Below are 12,272 nucleotides of genomic sequence, written 5' to 3' on the forward strand. Positions count from 1 at the left end.
GGGCTTGTTTGATGTCTTGGTGTCTTCTCGGCTGCATCCACAGGGGCCTTCTTTGGTGTGTATTATCTTCCTTGGCTTGCTTCCGGTGCTGAAATGGCATGGAAATTCTTGAGATGGGATGGCAGAGTCCCATTGCCCTAACCATAGGATCCTGTGTGTGGGAGAGGGAGTAAGAAAAGGAATGAGAGGAGAGGGGAGTTGGGGAATTGTAAGGATCCGCCGGAGGGCACTGTAAATTGCAAGGAAAACTAAAGTGCTTAATAAACTTAAGACAACAAGGAAGTTCAGGGGTTGGTGTGGAGAGGAGGAGGAGCTGAGACAGTGGAGAAGGTGCCTGGAGGCCAAGCGGGCAAGATCCTCTGGGTCTGTCCGGGCAGTCCCAGATCCAGCCCGTCCCCTAGCCCCTCCCCACTGCCGGCCAGAGTCGCACATGTGTTTTCCTGTTTTCCATTTCAGTCCCCGTCACCCTCTGCTTTTTCTGCTCCTCAGAGTCAACAGCTGCTGCAGCACGAGCCATACCCCTGGTACCCCTAACTAGCACCTTCCCAGGCCTCCTTCCTGGGGCTTGCTGGTAGCCCCTCTTCCCTGCACTTTCCCAAAGGTCACGGGACAGGTAAGAGGCGGGAGAGGGACAATGGGCGAAAGGGGAAGAGAGGATGGAGTGCGCCCTAAAAATCAACGGAAGGGAGACTCAAGAGTCTCTTAGTTCCTGGACCTAGCCCTAGCCCTCACTAGGCAGAATCTCCGGCCCAGAGACTTCAGCCCTTGTTAATGGAAACTATGGCCATAGAACTAAACAATTTCTTTCTTGTTTCACTCTCTTTTTTTTGCCCCCAAAGGGACGTCTTAGCTACAGTGGAATAAAGAAAAACAAATGGAGAACTGGAGAAGGAGGGGCTGAGCTGGTAGCTTGGAGTGATGGGGAATCCGGTCATACCAGCCTGTGTCTGTTTTGTTTCTGTTGTTAGGGGAGGCAACACAGACTAGTTGGAGCCAGAAAGGAGGCTGTGGGGTCTCTGGGGGAGAAAGCGTATTCTTATAGTAGGAGCCAAGACCCAGAACTATGTGCTGGTTCTCGGAGAACTGTGTTTTGGTCTTGGTTTTGGAGGGTGGGGTCATGGCACAGGGCTCCGCTGGCTGCTCTGTCAGGCACTGCATGCTGGGGACCCAGCTTCCTGCTTCCCTGAACCCCTGAGTCTGAAACTTCTTTCATAGCTGTAATGAGTGTGTGGTTCTGTAATCTTCACAGGGTCCTCTGAGATAATGCACCTGAAACAGAGGAAGGTGATGAGGGGTGCTGTTAAAAGGCTTCGGCAAAGCCAGGGGTGGCCGAGCCTCTTCAGGAGAGCCTGGAGGTGCCTGGCCCAGGCTGCCTGAATGGTGGGATCATTACCCTGAGACTGAGAACCTCTGGGAGGAGTGTGAGATGCCCTGTCTTCAGGTGCATTCTTGCCTAAGGTGCTAGGCTGTAGATGAGCAAAGAAGGGACATCTCCATGAATGACAGACAGCCTCCTTTGACCAGCTGGTGAGGCTAGGAGATTCCACTCAGCACTTCCTGGTGAGACCACTAGGGCATGCTGTTTGCTATAGTGTAGTTGGATTTGTCTCAGGTTCCTTGAGAGGACTTCACTTTTCTGATACCACCAGTCAGGAACTCAATCTTGTACATGTCTCTCCTCATGCTCCCTTACTGTTTTCCTTTCCTTTGTCTCTCTTTCATTTTTATTTTTGACATCACATTGGGACATATGCCCACCCCTTGGTGCCAGTGAATGTGGTCTTAAAAGGGCAGGAGTGATTTATGTTTCTGTTTGCACTAGAAATGGGCAGTTTAGTAATTTCAGTGCTGCCAACAGGACTTATAATTATTTCTTATCCTCTCCCAGGATGAGAAAGGGAGTAGCAGCCAGGAAGGAGGTAGATAGGAGGCCAGAGGCTTTCTTTTTAATCTAATCATATCCTCCCCCAGGTAATTCATTAGGGAGCCACCTGAAGTGCTTTGCTGTCTGAAAGGAAGCCCTAGAGACTAGAGCAGGTCGGAGGGGTGGGAAGTTGTGGAGATAGTGTAGTTCTGTGATTAAAAGTGTGTGTGCTCTGGGTTTTAGCTGCCTGCCTCACTCTTTACGGGCACCCTGCTAGTGACAGCCCTTATGGGGCTGTAGGGAGGGTTCAGTGAGATAACACTCTTAAGGGCTTAGCAGTGTGTCTGGCCCAAGTAAATCTCAGTAAGTTCTGTAATTATTACAGGAGCATTTTGGGGGGTGCAAGTTTAAGGAACTAAAATGGGAGCATGAAGAGTAGAGATAAGTCTCCCAGGGATTTTTAGATCCCTATTCTCTTGTTGTAGAATAAGAAAAAGGGGGTTAGGAAGAGTGTAAGAAGAGACAAACAATTGGATTTCAGAAAGGATAGGGTATATTTCTGTTGACAAAAGCCCAGAATGTCAGACTTAAAGTAGACTGTAGAGATAGAATAAACTATGTGATTTCCAAAAACTGGCCAACTTCTGCTTGTTCTGGGCCTGTATAGCCAGGATAGCTCACAGAAATCTTATTTCCACTTTGGTTTTTTTTTTTTTTTTTTTTTTTGTGCTAGGCAAGCACTCTACCACTGAACTACACCTCTAACTCGTATTTGGAGAAGGTATTTGTAAAAATTTATGGATACTCTAGAGATCTTGGTACATTTTCCTAAGGATGAAGGATACATGGTGGGATGGACTTGTAGCCAGAGATTCAATTTCATTTTTTGACTTTGTTTCCTTTGAAGTAGCTTGAGACTCAGACTTTGGATAAAGACCCAAGCAGCCACCCATCTCTGCATGGGGAAGTGTGCAGAGTCCTCCTCTTAGGACACCCAATCATGGGTTGTAAGAATGGCTCTTACACTTCCTCTAATCTCAGCATATGAAGTAGCCTTTGTGTCACACTCTGCAATCTTCCTGCCTTTCTTAATTGTTTGGGGTGAGAGAGAAGTGAGGCTAGGGTGGGGCATGGAGGGCACGAGGACACAGAGGGGTCTGTGCCACCGCCCTGTCTTCAGTTAACTTGTTGGGGCACAACTTCCCCATTGGTGCAGAAAAGGCATCCAACTGGCTGTCCTTTCTTCTGGCCCCTGAGTCCTGTAGCAGAGCTGACAAAGGAGATTCCTGAGAGAGCGCTTTCTTATCATGGAAAGTGCTGAGCCCAGAGCTCTTGGCTGCCCCTTTTGCAGATGCGAAGGGCCCATGAACCTTGGACCCAGATGATTGCTTAACTCTCCTCTCCCTTTCCCTCTCCTCTTCCTTTGCCTACTCCCTTGCCCCACCCCCCTTCTTGACTTCATTTAAATCCATAGGCATTTGCCTGGCCTTCCCTTTAACTGCTGGTTGAGCGGAGGAACAGTTGGATCACCCTTCTGGGAGTGCGCCCCTCCCTGTGACTGCTGCTGGCTACTGCTGTGGGGACCTGTTTATATCTGGGGCCAGGGAGTGAGTGTGTGTCTCACCCTGTCCTCTTGTCCCCACTCTCCTTGCTAAACCCTTTCTGCTGCTCGGGCTGCTGTGCAGTATCCCATCCCTGCCTTCCCTAGTGCCTCTTGCCTTAGTATCTCTTATTGCCCTGACTAGTCATTCCTAGTTTCCTCTCAGCTGTCTCCTGCTCTTCGTTTCCCTGCATCTGCTTGCTGCTTAAAGGCTTTACTGTTTCCTTGCTTCAGTTTTGGGTGATCTTTCTCTTTCTCCAACAATAACTTCAGGGGTGGTGGGAAGAGGGGGCGCTTCCTTTTGTCATTTCTAGGTTCTGTTGTACATTTGGGTCACCATTCTCTAATTCATACATTTTTGGGTGATGCAACTATGCCAGTATAAGGGATTTGATGACGGGAGGCTTGGAATAATAGAGACTGGGAAAGGATCTAGGAAAGGAAAAGCAACAGAAAGAAGCATGACTTGGGGCTGCTTGGGCTTGGGCAGGGGTGAAGATACCAGCTGAGGGTTGTTAATGAATGCTCCTGGAGCAGGGAGGTGATTGTGAGTTTCTAGCAGGAAACCTCTGAAACCTTAGATTTGCCAGAGCGAGAATCCTTGGGGGAAAGAATAGCATTGTGAGGAGATCCCACAGAGTAGCTGCTTGCAGGGTTGGTTGCATTCAGCACAGGTGACAGGTGAGATTGAAATTGGAGAGGAGGTAGACTTTTTGGATAAGTCTGAAAACTCAGGTGCAATCCTCTATAATTATACCTGGAAGCTGCCAAACTGCCTCCATACCAGTTTTGTTTTACAGCTGGCTCAGGCAGAACCAGGATTTAGTTTTCTATTTGGAAAATGAGGTGGACTGCATCTTCCCTAATGGCAGATGCTTTCTTTCTTAAAAATTCAAATTGGGGTCATTTTGATGAATCAGCCAGAAGAGGTTTTTCCTAAGGTGGGAAGCAAGAGAGAGGTCTCTGAGTGGTGGGTGGGCTGCCCATACTAGCCCCTGTGGTGTAAGGGGAGGGAGAACTACATACTTACCATCTACCCCATATGTCTCATGTTTCTTCCTTAGAGGGCAATGCCAGGAAGCTGGTGAAGGCTGGCCTCTCCTCCGCCATGGTCGACAGCATCAAATATGAAGTGGCCTCTCAGCAGGAGGCTGATGCTTCCCCTCTGGGCCATGGGGCCAGCCCAGGAGCCCAGCAGGTAAAGCTGAAGAAGGAGATCTCACTGCTTAATGGAGTGTGCCTGATTGTGGGGAACATGATTGGCTCGGGAATCTTTGTCTCCCCCAAGGGTGTTCTCATGTACAGTGCCTCCTTTGGCCTCTCCCTGGTCATCTGGGCTGTTGGGGGCCTCTTCTCCGTCTTTGGGGCCCTTTGTTATGCGGAACTGGGCACCACCATTAAGAAATCTGGAGCCAGCTACGCCTACATCCTGGAGGCCTTCGGCGGACTACTTGCCTTCATCCGCCTCTGGACCTCCCTGCTTATCATCGAGCCCACCAGCCAGGCCATCATTGCCATCACCTTTGCCAACTACATGGTGCAACCCCTCTTCCCGAGCTGCAGCGCTCCCTATGCTGCTGGCCGCCTGCTGGCAGCTGCCTGCATCTGTAAGTGGAGCTGGGGCTGGAGTGTGGTGTGGAGGACAGGCTAAGGTGGGGGTGTGGATCCTGGCAGGGAGCAAGGAGTTGGAAAGGAATGCCTTTGATAAGACCTATTTTGTTGTTATTTATTTATTTTACACCTTTATTTACTTATTTTTGTGTGGTGCTGAGGATTGGACCTAGTGTCTCACACGTGCTAGGTAAGCGCTCTACCACTGAGCTACAACCCCAGCCCCTATCTTTTTGTTCTTAAATTAATGTATGCTGTGAGCTGGGGTTGTAGCCCAGTGATAGAGTGCATGCTCAGCATGCTGGAGGCCCTAAGTTCATACCCAGCAAACCAACAGGATAAAAGAAAGTCTGTTTTGTGTTTCAAACAGTACCACAGCGTAAAAGAAAGAAAGCAACTCACCTTTCCCTATTTCCCATGCTAAGCATATTAGCATTTAGTGTGCTTTTCCTGACTTTTTTTCCTTGCTCTTTCAAGAGAAGTAGTTTTGACTGGGCGTGGAGATTGGAGCCTGTATCCCAGCTGTTAGAGGCTGAGGCAGGAGGATTGCAAATATGAATTCAGCCTGGGCAGCTTAGCAATATTCTGTCTCAAAATATGAAGGGCTAGATGGGCATGGTGGCCCAACCCTGTATTCCTGGGAACTCAGGAGGCTAAGGTAGGAGGATCATGAGTTCAAGGTCAGCCTCATCAACTTAGAGACCCTAAGCAACTGAGCAAGACCCTGTCTCAAAATATAACATAAAAAGGACTGGGAATGTGTCTCAGTGGTTAAGTGCCCCTGGGTTCGACCCCAAGTACTGCCCTCAAAAAAAAAAAAAAAAAGAAAAAAAGAAAAAAGAAAAAAAGGGCTAGGAAATAGCTCAGTGGTAGAGTGAGTGTTTAGCCCTAGAACCCCCCCCCCCCCCCCCAAGCAAAAACGAAACAAAATAAAAACTAGTTTTGTGCTGGATGTGGTGGTGGGGAGGCTGAGTCAGGCCAACAACTTAACAAGACCCTGTCTTAAGATAAAACAGAGCAGGATATGTGGCTCAATGGTCAAGTGCTCCTGGGTTCAATCATTGGTCCAAAAAAAAAAGTTAGTTTTGTTATGTCTTTTACAAGAACAGTTTTTTTGGGGGGAGCAGGTATTGGACCTCTCTCAGGGTAGGTAAGTGCTCTACCACTGACTTATGCTCCCATCCCTTTTTATTTTATTTTGAAACAGAGTCTCTCTAACTTTCCCAGCCTGGTCTTGAACTTGCAATCCTCCTGCCTTAGCCTCTTGAGTAACTTGGATCATAGATGTGTACCACCATGTCCATATAATTCTGTAGTGTGTACTCCCCCTGTTCATCCACTGATGGACACCTAGCTTGTTCTATGTCTTGGCTGTTGTGAATAGTGCTGCAATAAACATGGGAGTGCAGATAGATATGTGTTCAACATACTGATTTCATTTTTTGGGGTCTATACCCAGTAGTGGGATTGCTGGATCATATGCTAATTCTATTTCTAGTTTCTTGAGGAACCTGCATGCTGTTTTCTGTAATAGCTGTACTAATTTACATTCCCACCAATAGCATATGAGAGTTTCCCTCCTTTCTCTGTATGCTTGTTAGCATTTTTTCCCCTCTTCTTAGAATGTACACACCTAAACCTGGGGATGATCTATAGTTATGATGTAACCTTTATGTATTTTATTTTGAGATAGGGTCTCTCTAAATTGCCAAGGCTGTCCTCAAACTAGCAATCCTCCTGCCTCAGCCTCCTGAATAGCTGCGATTACATGTGCGCATTACCACATGGAACTTGTATTATTTCCTTTGTTGGAGAAAGGTCTATTCAGTCATTTACCCATTAAAAAAAATAATTTTTCTTCAGTTTTGGGTATTGAACCTTGGGTGCTATTGAACCCATGGTACTCAATCACTGAGCTACATCCCTTATTCTCTTTAGTTTTATTTTGAGACAGGTCTTTCTACATTTAAATTAAAGGGTGGCCTTGAGCTTCTGATTCTTTTGCCTCAGTGTCCCTGAGTAGCTGGGATTACAGGTGTTTGGGCCTCCATGCCTGGCTTCAACCATTTTAAAATCATATTATGGGACTAGGGATATAGCTCAATTGGTAGAGTGCTTGCCTTACATACACAGACGCTGGGTTCAATCCCCAGCACCACAAAAAGGAAAAAAAAAATCATTATTATTATTGTTTACTGTTGTGTTGTTTGAGTTTCTTATATTTTCTGGAAATAATCTCCTGGTGGATGAATAGTTGCAAATATTTTTTTCCATTGTGTAGGTTGTCTCTTCATGCTGTTGATTCTTTTGGTGTAAGAAGCTTTTTGGTTTGATATAGTTCTATTTGTCAATTTTTGCTTTTGTTGCTTGTGCTTTTTTGGTAAATAGTTTTGTTCAGTTCAATGTTCTGGAGTGTTTCTCCTATACTTTCTTTCTAGTAATTTGAATGAATCTTACATTTAAGTCTTTGGATTATTATTATTATTTTTTTGGTTAATTTTTGTATACAGTGAAATAAAAGGGTCAAGTATTTTTTTGTTTTTTTCCATTGTGTATTCTTACTGACTTTGTCAAAAATCTGTTGACTGTAAGTAGGTAGATTTATTTCTGGGTTCTTCATTCTATTCCTTTGATCTGTCTGTTTTTAAGCTAGTACCAAGCTGTTTTTATTATAGTTTTGTAATATTTTTCGAAGTCAGATATTGTAATGACTCCAACTTTGTTCTTTTTTGATCAGGATTGCTTTGGCTATTCAGAACTTTTCATGGTTCCATATTACTTTTATGATTTTTTTTCTAGTTCTGTGAAGGACATTTTTATTCTGATAGGAAGTACATCGACTTTATAGATAGCTTTGGGTAGTAAGGACATTTTAACAATAGTCTTCAATCCATGAATATAGGATATCTTTCCTTTTTTAAATTTATTTTTATTGTAAACAAATGGGATACATGTTGTTTCTGTTTGTACATGGAGTAACAGCATACCATTTGCATAATCATACATTTACATAGGGTAATGATGTTTGATTCATTCTGTTATTTTTAACTCCCCCCCACCCTTCCCACCTCTCTTTTCCCTCTATACAGTCCTTCCTTCCTCCATTCTTGTACCCCTTCCCACCCCCCATTATGTGTCATCATTCGCTTATCAGTGAGATCATTCCTCTTTTGGCTTTTTGAGATTGGCTTATCTCACTTAACATGATATTTTCCAATTTCGTCCATTTGCCTGCAAATGCCATAATTTTATCATTTTTTTATGGCTGAGTAATATTCCATTGTATACATATATACCACAGTTTCTTTATCCATTCATCAATTGAAGGACATCTAGGTTGGTTCCACAGTCCGGCTATTGTGAATTGAGCAGCTATGAACATTGATGTGGCTGTATCTCTGTAGTATGCTGATTTTAAGTCCTTTGGGTATAGGCTGAGGAGTGGGATAGCTGGGTCAAATGGTGGTTCCATTCCAAGTTTTCTAAGGACTCTCCACACTGCTTTCCAGAATGGCTGCACTAATTTGCAGCCCCACCAGCAATGTATGAGTATACCTTTTTCCCACATCCTCTCCAACACCTATTGTTGCTTGTATTCTTGATAATCGCCATTCTAATTGGGGTGAGATGGAATCTTAGTGTAGTTTTGATTTGCATTTCTCTTATTACTAAAGATGGTGAACATTTTTTCATATGTTTGTTGATTGCTTGTAGATCTTCTGTGAAGCATCTGTTCCATATCCTTAGCCCATTTGTTGATTGGGTTATTTGTATTCTTGGTGTAGAGTTTTTTGAGTTCTTTATAGATTCTGGAAATTAGTGCTCTATCTGAAGTATGAGTGGCAAAGATATTCTTCCACTCTGTAGGCTCTCTCTTCGTATTGTTGATAGTGTCCTTTGCTGAGAGAAAGCTATTTAGTTTGAATCTAAGGGATGTCTTTCCTTTTTAAAAAATATTTTTAGTTGTAGATGTACACAGTACCTTCATTTTATTTATTTTTATGTGGTGCTGAGGATTGAACCCAGTGCCTCACACATGTGAGGCTTGTGCTCCACTGCTGAGCCACAGCCCCAGCCCTCTTTCCATTTTTTGAGTTCTTCAGTTTCTCTCATCATTGTTTTGTGATTTTCACTGTAGAAATCATTCACTTCTTTGTATTAATTTATTCTAGATATTTTATTATTTTTTGTAGTTATTGAAATTAGATTGTATTCTTGATTTATCTCAGCTATTTTTTTTGGTGTATAAAAAAAGTTACTGATTTTTGCACATTGATTTTTATATCCTGCAACTGAATTTGTTTTGGTTCTAACAGTTTTTTGATGGAGTCTTGAGTTAATCTTCATATCCTTCTCTGTATATCCTTATATGTAAAATCATGTCATCTGCAAACAAGAATAATTTGACATCCTCCTTCCCTATTTTGATGCCTTTTATCTCTTTCTTTTGCCTTATTGCAGTGGTTAAGACTTCTAATACTGTATTAGGAGTGGTGAAAGTAGACATCCTTTTTTCCTGATTTTAGAGGAAATGATTTTAGCTTTTCCTTATTTAATGTGATATAGGCTGTGGATTGTCAATTATGGCCCTTATTTTGTTGAGATACATTACTTCTATACTTAATTTTTTGAGGATTTTTATCATGAAGGAATGTTGAATTTTATTGAATGCTTTTTCTGCATTGCTTGAGATGATCATATAGGTTTTATCCTTTATTCTGATAATGTGATGTATCATGTGTGCTGATGTGTCTATATTAAATCATTGTTGCATCCCTGGGATAAAACTCACTTGATTGTGGTACATAATCTTTTTTATGTGTGGTTGGATTTGCTTTGCTATAATTTTTTTGAGAATTTTGCATCTATGTTAATTAGGGATATTGGTCTATCAATAGTTTTCTTTTTTGTTGTGTTTTTATCTGGTTTTGGTGTCAGGGTAATGTTGACCTCATAGAATGAATTTGGAAGAATTCCCTCTCTTTTAATACTTTGGAATAGTTTGTAAAGAACTGATGTTAGTTCTTTAAAAGTTTGGCAAAGGACTGGGGAAGTAGCTCAGTTATGGGATGCCTGCCTGGCATGTATGAGCCCTGAGTTTGATTCCCAGCACTGGAGAAAAAGTTTTATAAAATATAGTAGCAATGCCATCCAGACCTGAGCTTTTCTTTGGGAGACTTTTATTGTTGATTCAGTCTTGCTATTTTTTATTGTTTTGTTCAGGTTTTCTATGTCCTCAGAGTTCAATTTTGGTAGGTTCTATTTGTCTAAAAGTTTATCTATTTCTTCTAGGTTGGCATATAGTTGTTCATAATAATCCATAATGATCCTCTGTATTTCTGTGGTATCACTTGTAATATCTCCTCTTTTTTTGAACCATGGATTGAACCCAGGGACACTTAACCACTGAACAACATCCCTAGCCCTTTTTTATTTTGAGACAGGGTCTTGCTAAATTGTTTAGGGCCTCACTAAATTCCTTCGGCTGGCCTTGAACTTGAGATCTTCCTGCCTCAGCCTTCAGAGCTGCTGGGATTACAGGTGTGCATCACTGTGCCTGGCTCCTTTTTTATCTCTGATTTTATGTATCTGGGTCTTCCCTCCACCCCCACTCTTATTGGATAGTCTAACTAGAGGTTTGCAAATTTTATTTTTTCAGAAATTCAACTCTTGTCTTGGGATGTATCTCAGTGGTAGAGCACTTACATAGCATGTGCAAGGCCTTGGGTTCAATCTGGTGTGAAAAATAAAAAACAACACTCTTGTTTCATTATCTCTTCTATTGTTTGTAGTCTCTGTTCACTTATGTTCTGATCTTTGTTATTGTTTTCATTCTACTAGCTTTAGATTTGGTTTGTCTTTGTTCCTCTAGTTCCTCAAGTTGAAATCATTCTGTGTTTTTGTTTTGTTTTTTTTTGGTTGTTGTTTGTTGTTATTGGTATTGCGGATTTAATCCAGGGGTGCACTACCTCTGAGTTTCATCCCAGCCATTTTTTATTTTATTTAGAGACAGAGTCTTGCTAAATTGCTGAGTCTGGCCTTGACTTGAAATCCCCCTGCCTCAGCCTCCTGAGTTACTGGAATTATGGCATGTGCCTCAGTGCCCAGTTGAAATCATTCTGTTTTATGACATAGACACTCATAGTTGTGAACATCCCTCTTAGTTCTTTTGCTGTATTCCATAGGTTTTAGTATATTGTTTTCATTTTCATTTAGTTAATAAATAAAAAAAATTGTCCTTTTACTTTCTTCATTGACCCATTGGTCATGCAAGATAATATTATAATTTTCCATGAATTTGTGTAATTCCTAAAGTTATTATTTTTTTGATATTTTATAACAGCTTTATTGAGATCTAAATCACATGCTGTGAAATTCACTCTTATAAACTATATAGTTCAGTGGTTTTTAGTATATTCACAATATTTCACACCATTAATTCCAGAATACTTTCATCCTCTTCCCCAACTTTTCCCCACCCTCCAGCCCCCAGTACCAATGTACTTTCTGTCTCTATGGGTTTGCCTAATCAGGACATTTCAAATAAATGGAATCATGCAATATGTGGCTTTTTTGAGTGTGACTTCTTTTACTTAGCTTAATGACTTCAAGGTTCATCCATCTTATGTGTTCTATTTATTTTTATGGAAAATAGTACTTTATTCCTTCTCATGGTAAAAATATTCCATTGTGTGGATATGCAGCATTTTTATCCATTCATTAGTTGATGGACTTTTGGGTTGTTTCTGCTTTGGGGCTACTGTGAATAAAGTGTTTCATGATTTTTAAAAATTGAAATTAAATTCATATAACACAAGTAATCATTTTAAGGTGTGCAATTAAGTGGCTTTTAGTATATTTACAATGTTGTTCAACCACTACCTCTCTACTTTCAAAATTTTTTAAGCAAGCACTCTGTAATAATACCACATATCCATTAAATAATTGTTTCCCATTTTCCTTACCCTCTGACAACTATTAATCTGCTTTCTGTCTCTGGATTTGCCTGTTTTGGACATATAATATGATTTTTTTTTTTTTTTTTTTTTTTTTTTTTTTTTTTTTTTGCAGTGCTGGGGATTGAACCCAGGGCCTCGTGCTTTCCAGGGAAGCACTCTACCAACTGAGCTATATCCCCAGTTCTGGACATATAATATGAAAAGAATCATACAAGATGTGATCTTTTTTAATCTGGCT

The 12,272-nt window shown here is 41.9% G+C and overlaps 1 protein-coding gene across 3 annotated transcripts in view; it reads left to right on the plus strand.

Annotated features, from left to right (window-relative positions):
* Positions 1-474: 474 nt before the first annotated feature.
* Positions 475-12,272, plus strand: part of SLC7A7 (solute carrier family 7 member 7) — a 47,008-nt gene continuing 35,210 nt past the window's right edge. The window contains exons 1-2 of one of the 3 annotated variants that reach the window (XM_079126081.1): positions 475-613; positions 4,529-5,071. In XM_079126081.1, coding sequence (XP_078982207.1) covers positions 4,573-5,071 — 499 coding nt within the window. In that variant the 5' untranslated portion in view covers positions 475-613; positions 4,529-4,572. Of the gene's footprint in view, positions 614-3,181; positions 3,476-4,528; positions 5,072-12,272 lie in introns of those variants that run through there. The other 2 variants (XM_079126082.1, XM_079126080.1) reach the window with 2 other exon arrangements.

This window comes from Sciurus vulgaris (genome assembly GCF_902686455.1).
Source record: "Sciurus vulgaris genome assembly, chromosome: 2".
NCBI lineage: Eukaryota > Metazoa > Chordata > Mammalia > Rodentia > Sciuridae > Sciurus > Sciurus vulgaris.